The 26318-nt window shown below is 41.5% G+C and overlaps 1 protein-coding gene across 1 annotated transcript in view; it reads left to right on the forward strand.

The window, feature by feature from the left end:
• The window catches only part of KCNH8 (potassium voltage-gated channel subfamily H member 8), a 155515-nt gene extending 137720 nt beyond the window's left edge, over positions 1 to 17795 (forward strand). The window contains exons 12-16 of the mRNA XM_028750902.2: positions 805 to 843; positions 4565 to 4926; positions 8908 to 9014; positions 10621 to 10697; positions 17032 to 17795. Coding sequence (XP_028606735.2) covers positions 805 to 843; positions 4565 to 4926; positions 8908 to 9014; positions 10621 to 10697; positions 17032 to 17739 — 1293 coding nt within the window. The 3' untranslated portion in view covers positions 17740 to 17795. The remainder of the gene's footprint in view (positions 1 to 804; positions 844 to 4564; positions 4927 to 8907; positions 9015 to 10620; positions 10698 to 17031) is intronic.
• Positions 17796 to 26318: the final 8523 nt, after the last annotated feature.

The raw sequence follows: 26318 nt of genomic DNA on the forward strand, positions 1-26318 counted from the left end.
TAAAGCATATTCATTTCATTTCATTTATTTATTGAAAATCTATATCCTGCTCTGCCCAGGGTGGCAAACAGATACAAAATTTTAAAATGAAATCAAAGGAAAAATACTTAGAAAGGGTTCTAAAAACAACTACAACTGGTAGCATCTAAAAGCAGTGACTCTTAAAAATATCCCAAACTGCACCATTCTAATGGGCATTTAAAGCATGTGACTCTAGAAATTTGCAATTGCTTCAGATCTGATCCTGCAGTAACATCCACCAGCTTAATTCTCATAAGTTCAAACAAAACACAAAGGTTATATAAAAACAAGGGAATAAAAACAAGTACAAAAATCAAAGGGCATGCATGCTCAATGTGAAAAAATGCAAATTATACCATATACCAAACCAAAATCTGTTGTTTTTGCTAGGTGTGTTCTGTCCCATGGCACATTCAGACATATACAATAAGATGAAAAATCAAGTAAGATTATATACATATGGCACCATGCCATTAAAAAGCCACTTCTTTTTTTGTGGCATGGTGCCCTTATGCATCAAAACAGAAAGTACCACCTAAGAAAAAATTGTGGGCTTCAGTATCAGAAATGAATATTTGCTCACGTTTTAAGACATAGGGATTTTAAAAAATAATTCACTTTCCACTAAACCGTTTTGTCAACTGATTTAGCAAACAGACACGAGAGACCATTGATGTGAGATTTCCCTTTTACGCCACCCCCTGCTCTAAAATTGCTGCTGGAAAAGCCACTATTGTGCAGATTCTGGTATTTGCTACTTCCTCTAGTTGTTGTTCTTTTCAGGTAATCACAAGATTATCAAACAAGTCTGCAATCTGTCAGGTATGGTTGACTGATTTTAATATAATGAGCTTAGTTTTAAAATACCTGTGGCTGAATCCAAATTCCTTTTGGGTCAGAGTGTCGCCTTTGGATCCCAGCAGGCACTGAGATGATGTACCTTTTAAAAGGTCCTTGTTTATAATGGGTACAGTAGTGTTGGCATGGATAAACTTGCCTGTTTGCATGCCCAGTTGCTACCTCTGCATTTTAAAGCCAGGCCCTGCATGCACAGTTTCTGGTCTGCGTAGAATTATGAAGTAAAAAAAAATTGTAAGTTCTCATTAAATATTGGGCTGTCTCATATCAAAATATGATGCGTTTTGCATGCTGATTCTAACTTATGTATGTTGATTCATCTCCCCAAAAGATCACCTTCTGAATTGCAACTCACAGTGACGTTTTAAAATATTGATTTCAAAGCAACAGACTTTTTACTATGCTATATTGACGTGAACGGAGCAATTTCAAAATCTTGAAAGTATATAGAGAGAAACTCCCTAGCCAAATAATAATAATAATAATAATAATAATAATAATAATAATAATTTATTATTTATACCCCCCCATCTGGCTGGGTTAATACTGAATATTATATTAATATTATAAAATAATACTGATTTTATACTTATATGAGTTGTATTCAGCTAACTTTTACTCAGAGTTCACCCACCTAAGTTAGATATGGCCATTAATTTCAGTGCATCTACTCTGCAAAGAAGTTAGTTGAATGCAGCCCTATGTGTTGGGTTGTGTTCAGGCCCATTTTGTATGGTTGCCATTCCAGATAAAATGAGGCCCAGATAACTAGCCCTTTTGATTTTGCATATACATTTGAACATCGCATCTCTGTGCTGCCATCTGGTGATATCAGAGGGGGCCAGAGTGGAAGAGAGGTAGTGTCCTATCTGACCCGCTGCCTCAGTGAGTCTGCTAAAGAGACTACCCACACTTTCGTTCTTATACAGAATGAATGGCTTTTAATTCTAAGTGTAGGGCAGCTTTTGCCAACCAGCTGCACTCCAAATTGTTTGAACCACATGTTTTGAACCACAACTCCCATCAGCCCCAGATAGCATGGCCAATGATGAGGGATGGTGAGAGTTGAAGTCCAAAACATCTCGAGGGGACCAGGCTGAGGAAATCTGGTTTAGGAACATGCTGTAGTTGCTACATGATAAGGAAGGGCATTTTGCACATGTTCACTGATACTTTTTGTTCTTATTATTTCACCTATTAGTACAGATTTTGAGTGAGCCTCTAATAAACCTTGCCACATACATTTATTTATTTTTGTTGTTTCTTAAACCAAATTCAAAACAGAGGTGAATTTGGGTTGGCCAGCCTATGAACAGGACGCAGGGTCTACATATTTTCTCCCAGATTGATTTTTCATTCTGATGTAATATTGCTCATACTTAATCCTCCATGGACATTGTGCCATGAAGATAAAACTTATGTCACAATGGGACTATACTGTATACGTTCTTAGTTGAGGACAAAATATAGATGAAAATCATGATGATAACCAATATGATACCTTGGTTAGAAGGCTAGGACTAAAAGCTTTTAAACCCTGGTCCAAATTTTTGGCGAGTCTTGAAGTTCCACAAGTTAGCTGTCAAGGTAGTAGCCAATATAGTAGTCAAGTAGCCCTTTCCACCTGGCCTAGGGGACGGGGCCCAAACTCACCCAGCCCTACAAAAGAGGCTCCTCATGAGGCCGGAGGAAGATTGCCTGGCTATTGTTTTATTGATTTAACATGCTGTAAAATGCTTTGAGATTTTATTAAAAATATAAAGTGGCATATAAATTTAAAAATAAATAAATATATTTTATCCTATTCTACCTGTGAGTTGTGGACATAAAATGAAAAATTGCCACAAGCAGGATGGAAATAGGATAGATAGGAAGAGTAGAGCAAGCCAATACAGACCACGGGGCTTGTTAGCAACATTACGCTCATTTAATCTAAATAGGAAACTGTATCTGGAATGTACACCGCAACCCACATGGAGTAAGTATATTATGGAAAGGAATAAGGCTACATGTGGGGGGAAAGTTCCTGATTTTAAACCCAAACTCCAGTTTCAGGATCATTTTCTTTACCGAGAAATGTTGCCTAGTTTTGGTTCTTGCAATTCACACAGTGCCGGTCTTGTGAAAAGTTCTGCTTTGAAGCTCCCGGACATCAATAGTGTTGCCTACTTGTTGAGCAACGTTACCCTATTTGGATTCACTTAATTTTAAATGTTCTCCCCTGCCTATTACTTCTGCAAAGGCTCTTAAGGCTATTTACTATTATCAGACAACGACTTGCATCCGCCTCCCTGAGCCCACACACCTGCAAATAGCATTGTCAAGGCTTTCACTCCAGCTTCCCTTTGCGCAGGATGCAGCAAAGCACTTTGAGTGGCTACCCCAGCTCTGGGACAGTCTCTCTCAGCAGGTGTGCCTATATTATCTTCTTCTTTGGCTTAGGAAACTATGTAAGATCTACCTTTGTACTAAAACTTTGAGCTAGTTTTTAGGGGGAAAGCTGCTCCAGTTCATTTGGAGTTGTTTTATGTTGTCATTTGTCAGTGTGGATTTGTCTTTCTGTTTTGTTTTGTTTTGTTATGTACATTTTAATTTGTTGCCATCCAAGCAAATTTAGAAACATGGGATTTAAGAGATTTAAATAAATAGGTAAATTAATTAGACAACCTATTTATCTATTACACAGCTCTGTATGAACTAAAAATATGGAACATTTCTGGGTAACAAAATGCATTTGCTTTCATTTTGCTGAACTGTGTTTATAGACCAATATTTTATAAATCTCCTCGCATAGTGGAATCCCATTTAAGGAACCCAAGAAGCTGCAAAATGTTTACAGTGGGAACATTTGTGGTCTTTGGGTTTGATTGAATGCTCAAAAGTTTTCTTCCACACGGGAAGAGGCTTCCATTTTTCTGTCTAATTCTCAGGTCACTTAAAAATTTGGGTGCAGGGTGTTGAGCTTACCTTGTTGCAAGGTGGCCAAGAGTGGTGTGCCTCTCTGAGTTTTTCTTTCCAGTAAGTTTTTCCCCAGCACTCTGCAGCCTCCTTGGGTGCCCATGCCTCCTGATCTGAAAAAAGGCTGCATGAGAGGCGTTATCTTATTGCATCTTCCCATTATAGTGCAGGCACCCCAGAAGGCTACAAAGTGCGGGCTACTGGTAAGATGATGTAGATTGAACGACAAGACACTCACAAACACCATTTGGCCCTCCCAAAAGCGAGTTGAGCACAAAAAGCACTTCTGCACCCCACCCAAGAGAAAGTCATTGCAATTTCCCCCCCTTTATTCATTTTCAAATGCAATTTCTTTCCTCCTGGGAAATGATTGGAAAATATGTGGAAGGAACATTCAACACAGTACTAGTTGGATTCTCAGATACAGTGGTACCTCGAGTTACAAACGCCTCAGGTTACAATTGCTTCAGGTTGCAAACTCCGCTAACCTGGAAGAGTTACCTCGAGTTGAGAACTTTGCCCCAGGATGAGAACGGAAATTGTGTACTGGCGGCGCAGTGGCAGCAAGAGGCCTCATTAGTGAAAGCACACCTCTAGTTAAGAACAGTTTCAGGCTAAGAATGGACCTCTGGAACGAATTAAGTTTGTAACTAGAGGTACCACTGTAGTTATGACATAGCAAGCAGATTTCCATTTTAATTTCAATATGAGTTATCCGCTATTTTAGGCAGACTCGAAAGGAAATGGAAGCATCAACAAGAGACTTCCCTCTATTGTGGAAGATGAGGAAGAAGAGGAGGAGATGGTAGAAGAGGAGGCTGGTACTCTTTCTCCAGTCCATACCAGAAGCACAACCTCCTGCTCCCAGCAGAAAAAGTCAGGAAGCAATAAAAGCTATCTTGGGATAAACTTGAAACAGTTGGCCTCAGGAACTGTGCCCTTCCACTCACCTATCCGAGTTTGCAGCGCAACCTCCTCTAGAACCAAGCATGAAACGGAACTGCATTATTACTCCAAAAGGAGAGAGAAGAACCTGAAGCTGCACCTTTCACCCCTAAACAGCACTGGTCCCCCAGACCTCAGCCCCAGGTAAATATTAGGAATGTCTCTTACAATGGTGTGCACCCAGTTTCTCTTTCCATACCAACATTTTTCCTGTGGATCATAAATGTTTTCCGTTCTTTGATACTGTTGCTAACAATATTGTTGCCTTAAAATTACCCACCAATTTAAACCACTTTAAATACAACCCATAAAGGAGTAAATTCACTGATTATCTAAATAATAACTGTAGAAGTTTGAAGACACTAGCAGGATAAAATAAATCTTATGGCATGGACTTGAATAAAGAGGAAACTGTGAGATGTAGATTGGAAATAGAAAACTGTTGGCAGGAGGGAGGGAAGTCATTGCTTGCCAGAGCGGGGGGGCGGGGAAGGAGTTGTACAAATGGATGTTGAAATTTATTGTTGTTTGTTTAAAGTGAAAATTTAATTAAAAAGTATTTTTTTAAAAAAATATACAACCCGTAAAGGAATAATGGTTCTCTATACAGAAGGCGTTCAGAAGAACTGGTAACTAAAACCAGTACAATGCACAATGTTTAAGGGCACAATAAGACCCTATCCAGCATTCATTATGGGAGACTGAGGCTACAGTCCTCTACTCACTTGCCTGGAAGTAAGCCCCACTGAGTTTTATGGGACTTATTTCTGAGCAGACATCGACAGGATTGCACTGTAAGCACAAAAACCATCCTTACTGATTTCAGTTTAGTTTGTTTTTAATTGCCAAAATGCACCTGCATCTTTCAACAGACCTGCTTTAAAAATTGTCTGTTTTTCATTCAGAGTCCTGGAAGTCAGAAGGATATGTAAAAAGAACACAAAGTATGAGGGTTGGTTTTTTTTAAGGGTCATTGAAACCATGCAGTCCCTGAGCTAGCCCATAGCTCATGAACGTTTTAGTACTCTGGAAGCAATGGAGGAGCAGTATGTTTTATTTTATCTTATATTAAAAAATTGATACCCCGATTGCAAAATACCCACTCAAGGCACTTTGAAGGGAAGCTCCCTAGCCGGAGCTAAAGCTTAGGCAGAGTCGCTTTATATGAAAACCTTCCTTGCCCATACAACAGCCCTGCCCCCAGCCCTGCCTATGGCTGCCTGATTGGTAGGTTTGCAGGGTTTCCCACGGGTCATACGCCATGGACATTGCTGGGATTTCAAAGGTGGAATTGACGTCCAAGGGGGATTTCCGAAAGGCGTGGGGTGGATTCCTTAAAAAAACAAAAACAAACCTCAACAATTTTGGGGGTGTCCTGGTTTTTACTTTTTGAAACATGGCAATCCTACCACAGGCATCTGACTGGTCACTGTGAAAACAGGGTGCTGGACGAGATGGCCTGATCCAGCAGGCTCTTATGTCTTTATGTACAGAGAATGCCGTATTTTTTGCTCTATAAGACTCACTTTTCCCCTCCTAAAAAGTAAGGGGAAATGTGTGTGCGTCTTATGGAGCGAATGCAGGCTGCACAGCTATCCCAGAAGCCAGAACAGCAAGAGGGATTGCTGCTTTCACTGCGCAGTGATCCCTCTTGCTGTTCTGCATTCTGAGATTCAGAATATTTTTTTTCTTGTTTTCCTCCTCCAAAAATAGGTGTCTTGTGCTCTGGTGCGTCTTATAGAGCAAAAAATACTGTATATTATGTGATTCTGTCCAAGCTTTGGCTCCGTCAGCTTAGACAATCTCAGGGACTGTGCGGTTCCTTGGAGGGTTGTCTTTTTAAGTAACAACAGCCTTTGCACAGCTGTCTCCCCGCAGTGCAAAAGCAGAGAAACACTTGATTTCTCAGCAAAGTGCTTAGCTGTTTGCTTTAAGGCTCTCTCTTTTGTTGACCCATGCAAATTTTAAGACGGAAGTTCAGCTCCCTTCTCCTTAAAATGCTCACAGACTGCATTCTCACCTTGAAAGGCTTTCGGAAAGACATTAAGCCGAACCCAGTGGGGAGGTCTGCTGCATGAGGTCCATTGAGAGAAATCGGAACAGCATGTACTACTTCCCTATTCATTTCAATTTGGCTTGTGCAGGAAACATCTCAGTGAACTGTGTCCATAGAAGCTAGCTGCAGGAAGGAGTGCCTGAGGAATAAGAAATGGGCGGGAGGGGGGAGAGGAACCTTCTCCTCTGCCACGTCGCTGATTTTAGCTTAGGACAGTTATGAATGAAAGTAATCACCTTTAATAGGTGTTCAGTGACCTTTGTAAAATAGGTTATAGTTCAATAAATCCATTTTCATTCCTTCATGCTGCATTATCACCTCCCTTTCATTACAGTAAATTTACTGATGAGTGTTATACAACTGCTAATCTTGCACAGGCATTTATCAACAGAGGTTGGCTGAACAAATGATATTCCCCCATTTTGTATCTCGGCAGCACTTCTTCTTTATTCGAAATGCAGGGAAGATTAGTGATAAGTTAAAGGAAATGATGGAGTGTACAAACATTCATATGACTTAAGGAAAGTTGCCATAATTAAACAACACCTTGGTTGGGTAGCCATCTTCCAAGCTCTGCCATGGAGGTAGGGTTGCCATATTTCAAACAGTGAAAATCCGGACAGAAAATATGTTTGGAGGCAAAGTTGTTGGACTTTTTTTTTTTACTTTTGCCCCAAGTTGTTGGGCAAAAACGGCACTGCTGCCATGGGCTGCCACATTTTCCCGGACATCTTCTCGATTTCTCCCCAAATGCTGCTGCCGACTGCAGTATTCTGGATGTATGGCAATCCTTCATGGAGAGGGTGGGGGAAAGGGTTCATCAATTAAAGGGAAAGAAAGAACACAGAAACGGCAAACAAAGTATGGATGAAAAACAGGACAATAAGTACAGAAACACAGTCATATTGCCAAAGAAGAAAGCTTCGTTCAGGCCATCTAATGAAATTGCAAGTGCCTTGGAGCTTAGTGTCAGTCCCTGTTCCTGACCTTTATGCATTTAGTCTAACACTTGTGGAGGCATCCCATTCGTGCAACTGTTAAATGTAGAAGGCTCTCTCTGTGTGATTGAGAGCCCACACAGAGAGATTCCATTGCATATACTATTATTGACAGAAGAAGCTATCTGCTGATGTTCAAGTGTGTGGTGCAAAGTGGGGTTGAAGCTGGCTGCTTCAGTGCTCCCTCTCCCCATGCCCAGTTTGAAAGTTTATAAAGGGAGTGGAACTTCACAAGTCAGGTTTTTTAAAACATTACATTAATCTCCGCCCCTGCCCGAAAAGAGAGCATGTACGACTCCCAGGGTTTTTACAAAACCTCCAGTACAGCTTGCATTATTTCTTGCTAACACAACACAAAACACAAGTTATGTTCCACCATGCCTTTTGGAGGCGGGCAGGGAATGAGAATGGGCATCTATTCAGCGAGCTGAAATTCTAATTTATGGCCGTTGTGTGCAGAGGGTTATTTCTGGTTGCTTTCTTTCTTGTGTTTTTTTGTATACACCACAATATCCTACCTCAATCTTCTGTTCCTATATGAAGCAAACATCACAATCTAGTTTCAGGCTCTGCTTGCAAGGAGCACATCAAATCCAAAATAATATTACGGCGGAGCGATCTTTTCCTCCGAACAACACATTTAATCATAGAAATTCTGCTGCTACCCAGGCTAAGGGAAATCTCAGATTTCCTCTAACCTGGGGAAAGGTTTGGACACTACTTTTATCCCTACTCCTCTTCAAAAGTATGAGTAGCCCCTCAGGAGGAAATGAGATCTGACAAGACAGACAAAGGCTTGCAGTGCTTTATTAAGGAAAAATGTTGCTTACGTCAGTAACATCCACTTCAGTGTGTTTTCTTTGCAAAGATAAACATAGAATTTTCTAAGCCACGTTATCATTCGACCAACATAGCAGCTCTTTTCTTTTAAGCAACTTTAGGTTCAAATAATGGTAAAGTTCATCGTATGAACGTTCTGTTTCCCTAAAAATGTGTGTATTGTTAGCCATGCATGAGGACAAAGAAGCTTGATTTCTGTGCAATTATTCCAAGATTATCTTTCCTTTTCAGGATCGTTGATGGAACAGAAGATGGTAACAATAATGAAGAAAGCCAGACATTTGACTTTAGCTCTGAACAACTCAGGCAGGATTCCAGAGCATCTCCTACCATCAGGGGTTAGTGCTATATTTAGCCATCTTACAAATGATTCATAATGCACCTTTCAGAGAGGGCTGCCTTTTGTGTACTGCACACTGTGAGAGAAATCCTTAGATGTGACTGGATCATCATGGGCAAGAGTGACAGGGGGGTGAAGCTTAGAGCTATTTCTTTCCAGTTATCTGGGCTTCTTTTCTTGCCATTTATCAGACAAGGTAAAAAGATTGTGATGCTTATAGGCATTGCTGCTTCCTAAATCAGGGCCCATCCCTGTGTATAGTTCTGCACGCCCCATTAAAGAAGTCAATGCTAATTGTAAGAAGGTAATATTAAGTAGCAAAGTGTTCATTTAAGGTCCAATAGTCTGCAGCCCCAAAGCCAAACGTACAATTCTGGCAATGGGTGGTGAAAGATAATTGGTGCCAGAGGAGGAGGATCAACTCCAAGAAAAGCAAAAGCTTGATGTGAGTAGCCATATTAATCATAACAATAAAATAATTGTACAATATGCTTATTCCGATCACACTCACACCAAACATTTGAATCACTCTTATAACACTTTAACAGTAATGGCTCCCCCCTCCAGTGAATCCTGGTAGTTTGTTAAGGGAGCGGAGAGTTGTTGGGAGAACATTTAATGACCTACAGTTCCCATAATTATTTGGGGAAGAGTGTGTGGAAAAACAGCCCAATGATGACAGCATTCTCTGTGGCTACAGAACACAGAAAGACTATTTAGCGAGAGGGCAGAGAAAAGAAGGGGGAGGGGAGGGGCTGGAATCCTGAACAGCAACGCTCCACACTGCAAGATTTTCTTGCAGGTCCCACTTCCTACGGTTTTAAAATCATTAAATATTTTAATGAAATGAAATAAAGTGCCAACTAATTTTAACCGATGCTAAGGAAGAGGAGTTTTTGTACATCACATACGCCCCAAATTAAAACATTTTTTAAAAAAAATAATGAAAATGGTTGTTGTGGCTTACTTACATACATAAACACACATGCACAAAGCCCAACCATGAAGCTTTTACCTTGACCCATCCACATTCCTAAGGGGTTTTTAAGAACAACAACCCAGTTGCTTTCCCCCTAGACAGCTATATAGCAAGCTCACCAGAGAGAACAAAAGCAATCTAGACCAGATTTTACAGTCTAATACAGAATAAATCTCAAAGACTTTCTTTGGTGCAGAAAGATGATAGCCTAAAAGATTGGAGGGGGGGGGCTGGGAGAAGGGCTACTCGGCTCATTTCTGAATTGTGACAAGCATCACAGCACAAACCTATGGAATGGAAGCAATCAAACCTTACCCATTCCTTCCTCTCTTTCTTTAAGCTGAGCCATTTCAGTTTCAGAGGAACTGTGGTTTATTTTTATTTTTTGTTTTTATTGATGTCTTTATCCTGAACTCATTGAAGGAAAGGTAGAACTTTACATATTTGAATTAATTTAGCCTTATTTAATCAAGAAAAAGTTCTCGATTTGGAACACTTGTTTTTTACATAGGCAAATCGTTCCTTCACAAACTAAAATCTGGAAAGAAACTGAAATGAGCAATCGGGTCACTGATGCGAGATTTCTGTGACCCTCTACTTACAGTATGTATTGTTATGATTACAGAGAATGAAGTTGGCGCCGCTGTGCTAGTCATCAAAGCGGAAGAGGCAAAGCAACAGATCAACAGGCTTAATAATGAGGTATGGAGAATTTCATGTCATTTCAATTGTTCTACTCTTCTTTGTGGAGAAATGAAACTTCTTAGGATCAGCAACACCCTTGAGGTAAGGCTAATTTTTCATGCCTAGTGATAATTGATAAATCTTTAGTTCCAATAGCCTATAGCACTTTTCAGATGCGCTGCCCATGTATAAGTGTTATGCAGGGCAAATGGAGACGAATGCACTAAGCTCCACCACCTGTATCACGATTTGCATTGCCCTCTAGGACATAGAAGGTGACATCTAAGTGGAGACCCTTCTCTGCTCAGAGATACTCCCTGCACAATTTGGAATCCCAGTTTTGAAGGAGAGGGTGCTTTGTCCTTTTTATTTTATGCATTGTGACTTTCTGTTGTTTTTCTCGTTCATAGTTCAGTCAGTATTTTTTGTGATTGTTAAGAGTGGATTTCTGTTTAATTATCATTTGCTGATGTTTAAAGGTAAAGGGACCCCTGACCATTAGGTCCAGTCATGACTAACTCTGGGGTTGGGGCGCTCATCTTGCTTTATTGGCCGAGGGAGCCGGCGTACAGCTTCCGGGTCATGTGGCCAGCATGACTAAGCCGCTTCTGGCGAACCAGAGCAGCGCACGGAAACGCCGTTTACCTTCCTGCTGGAGCGGTACCTATTTATCTACTTGCACTTTGACGTGCTTTCAAACTGCTCAGTTGGCAGGAACAGGGACCGAGCAACGGGAGCTCACCCCGTCACAGGGATTCAAACCGCCGACCTTCTGATCGGCAAGTCCTAGGCTCTGTGGTTTAACCCACAGCGCCACCCGCGTCCCATTTGCTGATGTTTGGAGCTGTTTAAATTTTTTTTTTAAATAGCTGTTTAATTTTATTGTGCACTATTATATTCAACTAGCTTATTGAATATTACTTTATTTGATATAAGTCATTTCATTTTTAAGTTATGCTTTATTATGACTTTCTGTATTGGATCAGATATAATAATAAGGTGTGTGTTCTTTGTTGTATATTTTGTTGCTGTAAGCCACCTTGTGTATGGTAATATAGAAGGGCTATATACAAATTAGAAGTGGAAAGCAATGAAATGGAACTCATGGAGGGCGACGGAGAGCTTACTACGCTTTTCCCTTGTGTGTACTATTTACAAAAGAGCAGCACAACCCAGACAGGGCGTATGTCTGTGGCCATGACGACATTTCCTACCAATGCATTGGATTGTAAGAGGAGGAACACAATTCCTAGCTTTTCCAGCACCTGCATCTTATTTCTTAGAATACCCTACTCCAGTGTTTTTGTGTATTTTTAAGGGGGGGGGGGAATGAGAAAGGAGGTCATTGGTAGCCAGGAGCAACACATTTCATTAGCAGTCTTTCCAACCGAGATTAAAAGCTTTCTAGCAAAAGGGCAAATAACTGCTTTCATACAAGGTAATTGTGTTACAGCACTTTACTAGCAATCAAAAAATTGCTACCTAGCTCTCCTTTTGGAGGGGAACTAGTAATTTGCCACAGAGCAAAAGCTACTGGAGCAGAATGGACCAAAATCAAGCAAACATACCATGATCCTTAAATTTGTGCAGGGGCATAATACAGAAGGGCATTTCACTTTCATAGGAAACGCTTAGCATTCACAAAACTCTAAAGTCTCTAGTTAGCAAAAATGATTGTGTCTATAGAGATGCATTACTTTAAAAAGTGTATCAGTAGTCCAAAAATCCCTAGCAAATTTATGCAGCTGAAGGCTACCCATATTTTATTATAGGGTCAGGAGAGGGGCAAAAAGAAGGTTCTGCCAGTATGAACGTCAAAATTCTACAGCTTTTAAAAATAATACCTGCTGGTAATTTTGAAATTTAGCACGTGGGATCTACCTGAAGAGATCTACAAATGTGCCAAACTTCAAACAACTATGATCTATTGATTATTGTATTTTCCCCAAGGGGCCCAATGTGGTGAACATGGTCCTCCCCTCCCCATCTTATCCTCACAGCAACCCTGTGAAGTAGGTTAAGTTGAGAGGCAGTGACTGGCCCAAGGTGGGCTTTGTGGCAGGGTGGGGATTGGAACCCTGGCCTCCTAGGTCATAGTTCAACACTCTATCCATTACAGCACAGGTACATCAAGTTTGAAAGTGCTGAAAAATGGGCATTTCAACCTGCTGTTCTGCAGGTTTATAATATATTTCCATTTTTGTAGAAGGTACTGGTGCACTTTATTCAGGTTTTATTCAGAGAGCACATACTTTCATTGATTTGGTGAAGTTCTGAAATTCAAAGTTAATTAACTTAAATTCAAAGTTAATCCTTGTCCCATTAAAGTCTATGGAAAACAAGTACTGGCAGATAGTGCAGGGACGCAGGTCTAAAAGCTGTTCTTGAAAACTGGAGAACCCTCTGAAATGGCATTTGAAAGTGTGTGGTGGGAAGGGCCTCTTGGGCTTGCCGATCGGAAGGTCAGCGGTTTGAATCCCCGCGACGGGCTGAGCTCCCGTTGCTCTGTCCCAGCTCCTGCCAAACTAGCCGTTCGAAAGCATGCCAGTGCAAGTAGATAAATAGGTACCGCTGCAGTGAGAAGGTAAACGGCATTTCCATGCACTCTGGCACTCGTAACGGTGTTCTGTTGCACCAGAAGTGCTTTAGTCATGCTGGCCACATGACCCGGAAAGCTGTCTGTGGACAAATGCCAGCTCCCTTGGCCTGAAAGCGAGATGAGCACCGCAACCCCATAGTCGCCTTTGACTGGGCTTAACCGTCCAGGGGTCCTTTACCTTTACCTTTTTACTTTGCAGGGCATAGCAAGAATGAAAATCAAAGGCAAAGGTCCTTTCTAGAGTTCAGTGCTTGCAGAGGGATCCACCTAGTGGTTGCAATGTGCAGTGCCTCCTCACTTAGCTATGGAATATAATTGTGTGGTGCCACGGATAGATGAAGGCTTGGTAACATTGCTGAGCCTGTGGGTGTATTTGCAGACATGAGAAACAGTGGTGGTTCACCTTCAGGCATCTCCCACTGCAAGACCTCAGCCCACACCGCAGACCTATTAGTCCCCATATGGCGTACAAATTAGAGAGCAGTGTAGTGTAGTGGTTAGCATGTGGCCTCCCAGGAACCAGTGGCGCGCTAATTTTCCTCTTCCATTATTTGTCCTCTTGACAACCCTGTGAGGTAGCTCACATGAAGTGACAGATATCCGTGTGAAAGTCAGTCACATTAAGGTTCACAATTAGAGTTTGTTGGCAGGTCCTGCACAACAAGCCCACTCCGCACTCCACAAAAAGGGAAGTGACAGGAAAATGCATTGGAAAGTGTGGAATAACACTTGGTTTAGCGCGGGATTGTCAAGCCTCTCCACGGAGCGAATGCTCCTTAAATAGCGAATGTTGCCTAATATCCTTGCAAGCAAATCAGGACGAACGGTCAACAGTGAGCAGATCATCTGGAAGTGTCCACCTAGTAAATGTACTTAGGAGTGCAGCTTCAACGAATTTCTGCTTCAACTTTGATATATTTCTTAAAGCAAGTGGTAGTATAAAAAATAAAATAAAAGCTGAAGATACAAACTAACATTGCACCCCAAAATTTTGAGATGTATTATTATCTCCACTGAAGGCACCTTAAGATGGCTAGTGAACTGCTTACCTGTTTGCAATGTGATTTCAGAAGCACTAAAGATTAATACCACAGTCGTTAGGCTTTCCCCCACTTGTATGAAGCCCAACAAACTGGAAGTAGAAATACATTATGAAATAGTATTTCACACAATGGTATGTGGGGGAGGGGAAAGAAACAAACAAAATTGTGGAAACTGAGGGTCAAGGTGAAGTAAAATTAAGATATTTGTTTGAGCATGACCCGGATTATCCCTTCCCACCATTCACTGTCAAATGCCATTTCAGAGGGTTCCTCAGTTTTCAGGAGCAGCTTTTCAGTCAGAAAGAGAACCTCTAAATGATCACATAGGCTCTTAGAATCTTAACCTATAGTTTCAGCATATCCAATGTATTTTTATATTGTTAATAATTAGTGAACATAGGAAGTTGCCTTATAGAGGCTGGCAGTGTGCTTTCCAGGTTTTCAGTCAGGCCATCTTCTCAGGCCTGCCTGGAGATGCCAGGAATTGAATATTGACTGTTAAAGTGGCATAAATATGCTTTAACTCTAAGGTGTCTGGATGTGGCTTAAGGCTACTTGATCTGCTTTGACTTAACCATGACAGCGTCAGGTGCTTAATTTATAGTAATGAGCAGGTTAAGTTGTACAAGTCACACACTAATTGGAAACGCTTTTAGTTCAGAAAGACTCAAATGCTTCACAATTATCCTTTTCTCTTTCTGACAGGTACGTTTACCCTTTTGAAAACTAATGTACAGCCTCATCTTGCTTTCTGCAAATTACTTCCTCTTTTCATCAATTTGATGAACTGCACAAGTTTAATTCTGGGAGCACAGTGGCAGTAATCTCGCCTAAAATACATTGATTATCTGCTACTGGAAGCAATGCAGAGCTAATTTTTAATTTTGTACCTTCATGCTTTTTTTCCTGCTAGCTATGTACAGTATAATCAAATGGGAAAACAGGTTTCCTTCGACTTTAATCCACAATTCACTCAGTTCAGTGTGTGTAAAGTAATTGATTTCAGCCAACAATACTAGAATAAATAGGTTGTAGACTACAGCTGGTTACTTTCATTATATAGAGGTATATTCTCCATCAACGTCCCTATAGCAAATTTTATGTATTCCAAAAAAATATGATTACCCACATAAACTATCATGCTGATAAGCCTTCCCAGATGAGTACTTCTCAAATTATGAATTTTCATTAAAGAAATGGCCATTCTATTGCACAACATATAATATTAGATAGGGAACACTGTTAATTCTTGGTGGTTGGGCACTTCTTAAACTTGGAAATATTTCTAGTTAGAGGTAGGTAGCCATGTTGGTCTGTCGTAGTCAAAACAAAATAAAGAAATTCCTTCCAGTAGCACCTTAGAGACCAACTAAGTTAGTTATTGGTATGAGCTTTTGTGTGCATGCACAGTTCTTCAGATACACTGAAACAGAAATATAGGAAATATTTTGACAGCATTTCTGTTTCAGAAAGCTTTCAACAATGACATCTTAGTCCCATTGAAATGGGGAAAATTTAATCATGGCTAGCATAAGTCTCATTGATTCCTATGCTATTAAAGCCTTAATTTCCTCCAATCCGATGTTTTAGTTGAGTTTCAGCTGAGCTTTTGCAAACATTTACGACATTTTGGGGGGCGGGGGGGGGGAGGGAGAGAAGAACTTTTTTTTCTCTTCATGCCTTAATGGAACAATCCTGTACATATCAATTCAAAAGTACATCCTATTGAGTTCAGTGGGGTTTTCTCCAAGGTAAGTGATTATAGGATTCAAGCCAAAAGGTTTATTTTCAAAAGCAACCCCCTCTAATAATTGGTTTTTATTTCATCATGTTGGAAGCAGATTATTAAAACAGTTTGAAAATATGATTTGAGGAGGCTCCAGCTTGACTCAGCAAACTGGAATGTAGCACCTAGCAATTGGTCCTGAAGTAATTCAAAACTTAGCCTTGGTTCTTGAATCTTCTGGTTTACTCCCCATGGGAGAACTTTGACCCACGCAGTTGGTTTTAATGAAACTTAAAATAGGTTATTTGTTAGCGTTTCTGTGGCACACAGTCGTGAACCACAAGTGGCACAAATATCAAACAAAACAAGAATCAACGGATTTACCATATTTTTCCGTCTATAAGCTGCCCCCATGTATAAGACGCCCCCTATTTTTGGGGACTCCGATTTAAGAAAATGGGGGAAGATGTATCCATGTATAAGAAGCCCCCAAATTTTTGACATTATTTCTTAGGGGGGAAAGCCTAGTCTTATACACAGAAAAATACGGTATTTTCCTTACGAAATACTCCTCTCTGTTCTTAAAGAGAATTTTGCAACTGGAACCAGAGAGATGGATTAAGTTGTGAAACTTGCCTTCTGTCTATTGGATGGGATGCTGTTGGCGCTCTTACATTCATGAGAGAGCTTTTGATCCAGCGGACAGCTCCACTAATGGAAGAAGATGGGAGGCGATTCTTGCCCATTCACCCTTTCCCTTCCATCATCCCACGCCACCTTCCACCCTGATTTCCAAGGTCTGCAGAATTGGCAATAAAAAATACCTTCCCTTCCTCTTCCATTAGTGGAGGCATCTGCTGGATCAAAAGCCCTTCTGTGAATGCAAGGCATGAGTTGGATTCCACCATTTCTTTTTCGTTTGAACGATGTTGTGTAAATATTTTTATATGCATATATTTTTAAATATATATATATATATTTCAGGTCACTTCTTTGACTCAAGAGGTCTCTCAGTTAAGCAAGGACATGAAGAATGTGATGCACCTCTTGGAAAACCTGGTCGTGGCACAAAAGTCCCCGGAGTTTTGCGCCGTGCATGGCGCAGCCGTGAGCCCCAACATGGAAAACTTACAGACTAGAATGTCTTGGCCTCCACACCAGCCGTGTATGCATATGCAGGTTCCGAATGTCACCTGCACCAAAGCACAGCTCTGCCATTCCAATACGATAGCCGGCATCTGGAACATGGATGCGACCTCCGTAGGTAGCGGCCCGCCAAGAACTGAATCCCACCTTCAGAATTCGACGGGTGGCGAATTCTATTATACGTCGAGCCTTGAACATTCCCCCTCCCACTACCACGTGATCCAGAAAGATCACCTGCAGTTTGTGAGTTGCACCTCTCCGCGTTCGGACACCACCTTGACTCCCCTCCAGTCCATTTCAGCAACTCTTTCCTCCTCCATGTGCTCTTCGTCGGATACGTCCTTGCACCTTGTGTTGCCCAGCAGATCCGAAGAAGGCAGCTTTAGTCAGGGAGCGGTCAGTTCGCTAAGCCTGGAGAACCTGCCGGGCTCTTGGGACCTGGAAGGAACTACGGGGACAGCAGCAGCGCAGACCTCAGAAGACTTTCCTCTGGATGTCATGAAAAGCACAGTGGATATTAAAGATAGCAAAGCCATAAACGTATAATGGAAACGGTGGCGTGATAACACTTCAAGCATGCTCCACAACTGCCAGCTTGTAAACTGCATGACATATTATTATTATTTTGCCTTTTCCTCAGATGCTCATGGAAATTTGCAAACTCAAAAATTGGCGACCCGTGCAAAGGCAAAGGTTTGACCAGCGCATATGCAGAGAGGTGATTTCTAGATTTAAGAAGCACATTGGAAAAGCCTTTTATACACAGATTGTAGCTTAACTGGACTGCTCAACAGACTTTTGTGACACTCTGCAGCTCCTGAGGGACAAAGTAGCTGGACCACGAAGACCGTTGAGCCTTGGGATAGGAGGTCTTTGTTGTGCGAAGCAAAGGGTTTTTCACCCCCTTACTGCCCGATTGTTGCCGCCAGACAATATCAGCTTCAGGTGATCGAGGCTCCTGCTAGTATTTATGTCAGTGCTGCAAAGGCAAAGGGACAATTACCACTGCATGTCACCTCCTTGACAATCAACCAAATAGAGCTGGTAGAGAGTGGTTAATTGTTGCACGCTCTTTGTTATGTAAATCAGACCTCTTTATCAAAAATACTATTTTTCTATACTTGGTAAGAAATATGTATTGAAAATATTTATAAGGAGACTAATCAGGATTTTGTTTTTCCTCTTTTTTTTTGGTAACAACGCTTGCCGTTTTCAGAATTAATGCACTATCATGTATACATTATTTACGTATTAGATCGAAATATTCTTAGCTTAAAGCGGACATACAGCCCTTTTCTCTGCATGCAGTTTGCAATGAACTTGTTCATGCCGTTAGAATACAAATCAAGAATAGGGTACTGTTTTATTTACAGGAGAATAAAAGCCAGGTGGCTTATACAATGTTAAATCAGAAAACTGTGTAACAACATGTGAACTGTACTACTTTAATCGTTGATAACCAATGCCCTTATTTATTGCTATTGCACATCATCACTTTTATCCTTTATTTTTTAAAGGTCAGGTAACCATTTCAGAGTAAAACCGGACAATCGGAGGTAACTTCTTCAACCAAAACCATGGCCTGGGAGTTATATCTCAGGCTGTAGTATCACAAGCAAGTACTTCTGAAATACGTTTTAAAGCAAATACTTAAGCTTTCCCCCGCCATAAAAATGAATAGTCATTAAATCAGTAGGGGATATTTATCAACTGGCTTGCACTTTTGTACATAAATTTAACATTAGAAATAATAAAATGGGCAAGTGGTTTACCCAAATAGGTATGTAATTGCAATTTATAATATTATAAAACCAAATAGCAAATTTCTGGGGTATGCAGACCAATTCTTTTCAACAGGGAAGTGCATTTTGAATGTGCAACAGATTCCATGTCATCATAACACTACATACACATTCTAGTCTAAATAATACGCCCCTTGTTTTGGATTGAGAAAGAAGCACAGTAAATCACATGAAGCAGCAACGGGTGGCATATTTTGATGATTGCCAAGGTCAGCCAGCCACTTATCTGAGATCTTAAGGGGAACAAAGGAAGCAACTTTGGATCAAGGCCAAAGTTAAAGGCTGAGATGTTCTAACTTTTTTTTTTTAAAAAAAAGAGTGAAACATCCATTTGTGGGTTTCATCCAACAGGGCCTCTCAGCTAACAGTAAAGCTTCCATCAGTCGAATGGAGAGGGAAGCAATTTTCAGTTATTCCCTCTACCCCCTGCCGCCCTGCTCACAAACCCTAAATCTCCTCCAGAGGGTTAGGGGAGCTCCATAGAAGACGCAGAGAGGCTACAGGGGAGAAATAGTTGAAAATTGCTTTCCTTCCTTTTCCTCTAATGGAAGCCTTACCGTTACCTGAGTGACTCCGTTAGGTGCAACCCTTTCGTTTCAAATGGTATGGCACCATGTAGTGTGATGCTACTCAGGTTTACTCAGAAGTAATGCCAACTAAGCTAAAGGGAAGGTACTCCCTATTAATTCTGCTATTAATGATTCACTTGGCTACTATTCTTGCAGAAGGCTTTGTTCATCTATGTATAATAGGATTGGAATTAGATGTTGAAATTAATTAACAACATACACATGGGAATTGTCCCCCCCCCCCCGAAAGATAATATGGCCCGATAATGTTACAGTGCAATCCTGCTACACCTTTCTAAGAAGAAAAGTCCTATTGAGTTCAATTGAGCTTACTCCCTGGAAAGTGGGTATATTAAGACTGCAAGGGTTTTCATTAGGATGTACAACTAAAATATTCCTGTATGGGAAAGGATCTTTTCCATGGAAAGAACCCCCAGAAACATACTGTTTTACAAATCCTGCATGATTTAAGGAATGCTCCCTCCTTATTTTTTTTTCTCCACTGTGCTGGTCACCACAAACCATTCCATTTTTTCAAGCTATAATTTGTGGAGCTATCAAATGGGTTTCATTGAGCCAAGGGTCCTGGTTTCTCAAATCTCTATAGTAACATTTTATTTTTCTCCCTATCACTTTTCTTTATTGCCCATGGGGGGGGGGCATATAATTTGTCCTGTGCTAATAGCTGAACCTTTCAGTGTAAGCCAGTAGCTGCAGTTAAAGGCAGAAGTATTTCAGCTTCCTTCCCCTTTAACTCACTCTTCTGGATTGGAGAGTAAGAGAAGAAAATTAGCAATACCAGAAAGCCCCAAAGCTATACCAGTAGACGCATTAGTTTAAATGAATGACCTAAGTTAGTCATGTTCATTCATTTCAAGCACAACTAGCGTTGGAGAAAATCCATAGCATTAAAATGAAGCCACTGGTGGGAAAGTATTTATTTTTTACAGCTTATGAGCTCATGTCATTTGAAGGGGGAGGGGAATGTTTTCTATCAATAGCAAACATTTTATTTTTGCTGACAAAAAGTATATATAGATTGGTTATGTTTCACTTCATTTTAAAGAAAACACAAAATATGTAGAATGAAATGAATGGGATCCTTGCACAGCGATCCACTATTGTACATTTGGATCTAGAATAAAATACTTAATGCAAGAAACTTAATGGAGCAAATAAACCTCAGCTGATTTATCATAAAAGCTCTCCTTGATTTTATGCGTATATTTGTAAGCACAGCCACTAACACATCGTGCTCAGTCATCTTGGGTGCAACACCATTGAGTGTGATTTTAGGTGACTCTCCATTCCTGGCGGGGGGGGGGGGGACACCAATCAGGTGGGGGGAAACCCATGCAGTTGTTCACCTCTGGTTGAAGTCAGTGCCGGATTTATGTATACGCTAAACAAGCTATAGCTTAGGGCCCCACTCTCTTGGGGGGCCCAAAAAAATTTAAAGGAAAAAACAACAAATGGATGTACATTTATAAAATATAAGATAAAAAACAAATAAAACCTACTGTATTTTTTGTTCTATAAGACTCACTTTTCCCCTCCTAAAAAGTAAGGGGAAATGTGTGTGCGTCTTATGGAGCGAATGCAGGCTGTGCAGCTATCCCAGAAGCCAGAACAGCAAGAGGGATTGCAGCTTTCACTGTGCAGCGATCCCTCTTGTTGTTCTGGCTTCTGGGATTTAAAATATTTTTTTTCTTGTTTTCCTCCTCCAAAAACTAGGTGCGTCTTATGGTCTGGTGCGTCTTATAGAGTGAGAAATACGGTACATACAGCAACAGTGTTTTGTGTTGTGTAGGCTCCTATGATATAAGTAATGGGCCCTACCTGCTAACCTGCTCCCTAAAATATTCAACACAAAAAACAGCCACAATTTGTTGTTGACAAAGGACAGTTGGACATATTAAGTGTCCCATTACCTTCAGTAGATTAGGGCCTCATCAAACCTAAATCTGGCCCTGGTTGAAGTATTTACATACTGCATAGGCAAATGGTACCCGTGAGGTTCAGTGTGTGTGCAAAGAGGGTCTTGGATGGCAGAGATTTTGTGAGAGTATAGTTGCAGAGGAGAGACCAAAAAAAGGGAAGGCACCCATGGGGGAGAAGGGAGGTGCAGGTCACAAACCTATGGGCAGAAATGTATAGTGAAAGGTGTTTCTAGCTAAAAATAGAATCACAGGCCACACTGAATTGAGATTTTGATTGAGCTAAGGAAAAACCCATCACATTCAGCAATGCTTCGTGAAGGTGGGATATTGCTTAGCAAAGTGGAATATTTAAAGCATCCGAAACAGCTGATATGAGTCTTTTTAATGTAGCACCACATCTGGGCAGTCCAGCAACAGTAACTGGAACTGGATAGGTATGTAGACATAATCATTGTAAGAGCATTTTGTATTGTCTTTCTGAGAGTTTTGCAATCCAGCTGCCTTTAGAAGCTTATCTCTACCTGTAGCTGCCTTCCTTACAGCCATCCCAGCATGGATAGTTTATTGTTTCATTATTTTGTACTATGCATTATAAAACTAAAACAAATTCAATTTTAGTCTCCTTCGTTGTTGTTTTTAACTTACTATTTCTGTACTACCTTGATTTCTGTTTTTCAGTGTGCTCCCACCTCCAAGATTTATCTATAGATGCAATCATTAATCTTGCCTTTTGCTCCTTTGTCAGTCAGTTCCCCTTTTCTTGGCACTCACACTAATCCACACCTGTCACAGGAGTGTGCCAGCCAGTAATCACACAGTTCAAAGTTCGTGTTAACTCTTTATTAGCAAAAACAAAACAAAACACTGTCTCCACAGATTTGGTTGAGTGTCAGGCCTGTTGAGCAGAGCAGCTCATTCTCAGTGGTCTTACTCCATGAAAATCAGTTTCTGAGGCTAAAAAAATCTCACCTCCCTTCCTCTCCATGGCCTTTTCTAAGCAATCGGAGACTGCACCTGTGTGCAGCCAACCTATCCACCCTTTTTATGCCTCTTCTGGTACTGGGAGACAAGTGGGGAAGGAAGCTTCTATAGCAGGAGGGGGAGACACCCATGACTCTTCACCAGCCTGATTCAACTCTGCCTCTTGGTCCTCCTCATTCCACTCTGTTGCTTCAGCTTCTGCCTCTGATTCTGGATTTCTCTCTGCCACAGACTCACCCCAGCTCAGTCAGCCCTGTTACCTCTTCAGCTTCTGATACCTCCATAGCTGTCAACTTACAGATTTGAAAATAAGGGACCAGCAGCCTCAAAAATAAGGGATCAGCAGCCAAAATAAGGGATTTTCCAAGCACAGGTATGTTCAACTTCTGAGCCCCTCCGAGCCAAAGGCCTCAAGCGGTGGTTCCCACAGCGCAGCAACCCGGCAAAGGGGATGCAGCAAGGAAAACCACCGTCACCTCTCCGCTGGGAAGCACTGAGCAAAGGCGAGTCCCCAGGCAAAGCAGCCGATTTGATCGGCACAAGTTCCACCCCCCCAGTCGTTCTTACACTCCTTATTGGGTGAGCAACACAGCCAAGCAACACAGTTGGAGCCTCCCTCCTCCCTGGCCGGCAGGGAGGGAGGGAGAGAGAGGAGCTGCTTCCTTTGAAACCTGGGAAATTTAAGGAACATCATCGATAAGGGACAGCAGCGGGACACGGCACTGGGATAAGGGAGTTTCCCGCCAAATAAGGGACGGTTGACAGCTATGGATACCTCCTCTTCCCAGTATCCTCCCTGTAGCCACTCAACATTGTCCCACCACTCCTCCCTGGGCTCTGAGCTGCCTTCCCTTGGGGGTTCCCACCATTCTTTGCATCTAACCAGTCCATGACATCACCCTTTTTGTGTTTGGTCAAGGAATGCCCCCAACAACTGCAGTTTCCAGTTCAGAAGGGGAATACAGAAGCATGTTGGAACTGTAGGTCCTTTTTTTGTTGGGTGTTTGGCAATCCCATGTCAGACGGCTCACAGGTCTCAGGCATTCGTTCCCCCTTCTTAGAGGTACACATCTCTTCATTAAGCCCTTTGACTTTTGTTTGGTTTTGCATAAAGCAATTTTGCATGAGTTAGAAATCCAAGATATTTATATATAAGATGAGCAGGAGAGAGGCTTATAGAATTACAAGAAGGAGCACATCAAACATTAAAAAGAAAGCAGAAGAGAGGGAGGGGATTCCTTTTCTCAGCCTGGCCCTTTGCTCCACTGTAACTCCCAGGAGATGGAATGTATGGGAGGCAGGAGCTGGACAGAGATAGAGAAACCAAACCAAATCACACAAGGAGTGAAAGGAGTTCAGTCTATTTAATATACAAAATGTATGATATATAATCTATGTATATAAATACTATAGCAGCAAGAAGAATGTACAAGAGTCGAATGAGATGAGAAGTGGCACAGTAGAAAGGAAGATTGGCAACATCACTGCCCACTTTTAGATGCAGGGCTAAAAAAATTATGCTAAATTTGAGAGTAGTGAGTTAGCGGCGGCGGGGGGTGGGGAGGTTGCCTGTTTTAGTGCTGATATTTTAGTGGGGTGGATATGATTTGGGTTTTTAAAAATATTTTTGTATGCACATGTTTAGATATTGTGTTTTCTTGTTGCTTTATGTATGGTTTTATTGCCTTTTTCATGGCGAGTCACTTGAGACACCCTTCTCTGTGTGAGAAGTGATATCATCATCATCATCATCTCTGCTATTTTCCCAATATGAACCTGCTACAGACATTTGTATCTTCCCCTCCCAGTAGGCTGCCCCTAGCTTCTATGCAGATGAGGATATCAAGTGAATAACCCACAATTTCTAGCTGAAATGTCACAGAATATCTATCGGCAAACATTCAGAATCAATACTGCTGCATTTGTGGCCTAAGTGAACAAAATAGCTTTTCTAACAGGATAGCTTATCTTCATGCATCTTTATGCAAGTTAATACTGAAGATTCATTATGCTTATCTAACGCTTCTGCTGTCAATCATTTCACGAGGGAGCTTGTTCCTTATAGAAGCAGTGGATTTATTCCAGCGGCCCATTATTTTAAACTGGATGCTCCAGAGAATTTGGAATGGACAAATTTCGGGGGTGGGGTGTTAACCCTGCAAATAATTGTAGCTAACGAGTCATAGAAGAGTTTGTCAACATATAAATGAAAGCATGTAATCAGTTGCTATAATTATGGAAACAGGGGTAATCATTAAAACATTGGCTTAGATTTATATCTCATCTTGAAGACTGTGACAATAGTACAGCCCACTCCACTAATGAACTCTGCTTCCCTTGTTGACCAGGCCCAAGTCCAATGTGTGGTGGTGCCCACTAAGATGAACCAGCAACTTGGGGTTCAAAAATATACCAGGAATTAATATGCTCCAACCAACAGAACAATGCAAACCTCCCGAAGCAGAATGCAATGCATTGTGATTGTCTTCTTCATAATGAAATAAAGCAGGTTTGGCGAGAGCAAATCCTAGGCTGTCGTCGCTCTCTCAACGGCTTTTCAGCCTGCTATTATCCGGCTGTGTTTATGGAGTAATTAACATAAGTTTAGAGTGTCCTCACCTGCTCATATAATCCAGAAGGAGATGTATGATCTCTCACAATCCATTATTCATTGGCATACCCGGCAGATCTATACAGAGGAGACCGGGGGCGTGGGGGAGGGGGAGGGAGGATTCGCTTTGACAGCTCTGTTGTTCCAGCTGCCGAAACACACCTGCTTGCCTGTTGCAAAACCTGCTTTTGCCAAGCACTAGCATTTACCAAAGCCATAAAGAACGTTTACGTCAGTGGTAAGGTAACAAGGATCTTTAAAATCTGATATTTCAGTTTAGCTGCAAGCAGGGGCAGCAACCCCCCCCCTTTTTTTTTTTTAAGACCAGCAGTCTCATTTCATATTGTCACAGTTTTGGTCTGTCTAACCCAACATTGCCTTTCACAGACATGCAGTGGTTTTTCAGGATTTCAGACAGGGAGTCTGGCCCAGCCCTGCCAGGGATTGAACCAAGAATCTTCTGCATGGAGTGCCCATTCTATAACACTGAGCTACGGTCCTTTGCTTCTGGGCAACTTTCCAAGGGTCATATGTGAGCCCAAAGATAGGGTTGGTCAAGGTGCTGGATAGTTTTACAGTTAAGGGCATGGACTTTCTGCTGGCTACAGAAGGAGATGGGAAGCCAAGTTTTTCTTCTTTTTTGGAGATCACTCATAGCCAAGTAAGATTGTCTTCCATGAACACGGTCTTAACAGTGTATCAGTAAGTGACTGTGGAGGCCAATTCTGGATCCACACGTCCTTCTGTCGTGTAAGGAGAAGCGACAGCACTAGAAGACAGATTAAATGTGAACACACCCGGGTTTTATGCCTGGATAACAGGCAGGGTGACAATGTTGTCTGTGGATATGGAGAAAGTAATCCAAGAAGAGGAAGAATTGGGAGGAGAGGGAAGTAATTCTGTCTGGGATGCCCACTGTCAGCGAAAGCATAAGCATTTGGGCAGACTGGGGTGATGTTCTTACACAGTTCCTGTTCATTGTGATGGAGGCTTATCCCTTTGAGAATGTGAGGAATGCTATGAAGCCAATACCCAGAAAAAGCACATTTTGCATACAACTCGTTTTATTGCATTGGAAAAGGCATTCTTCCACACCCGGTTCACGGACCCCCTGAAGCCCATCCATGGACCCACCAGCAGTGGGAGAGCAATGGCTGTGGTCAGTGGTGATGTGAATACAGTATACCCTATGTATATTTGCTTCTTGTCCAGCTTCCTATGT

This window comes from Podarcis muralis, chromosome 12 (assembly GCF_964188315.1).
Source record: "Podarcis muralis chromosome 12, rPodMur119.hap1.1, whole genome shotgun sequence".
Classification (NCBI taxonomy): Eukaryota; Metazoa; Chordata; class Lepidosauria; order Squamata; family Lacertidae; genus Podarcis; species Podarcis muralis.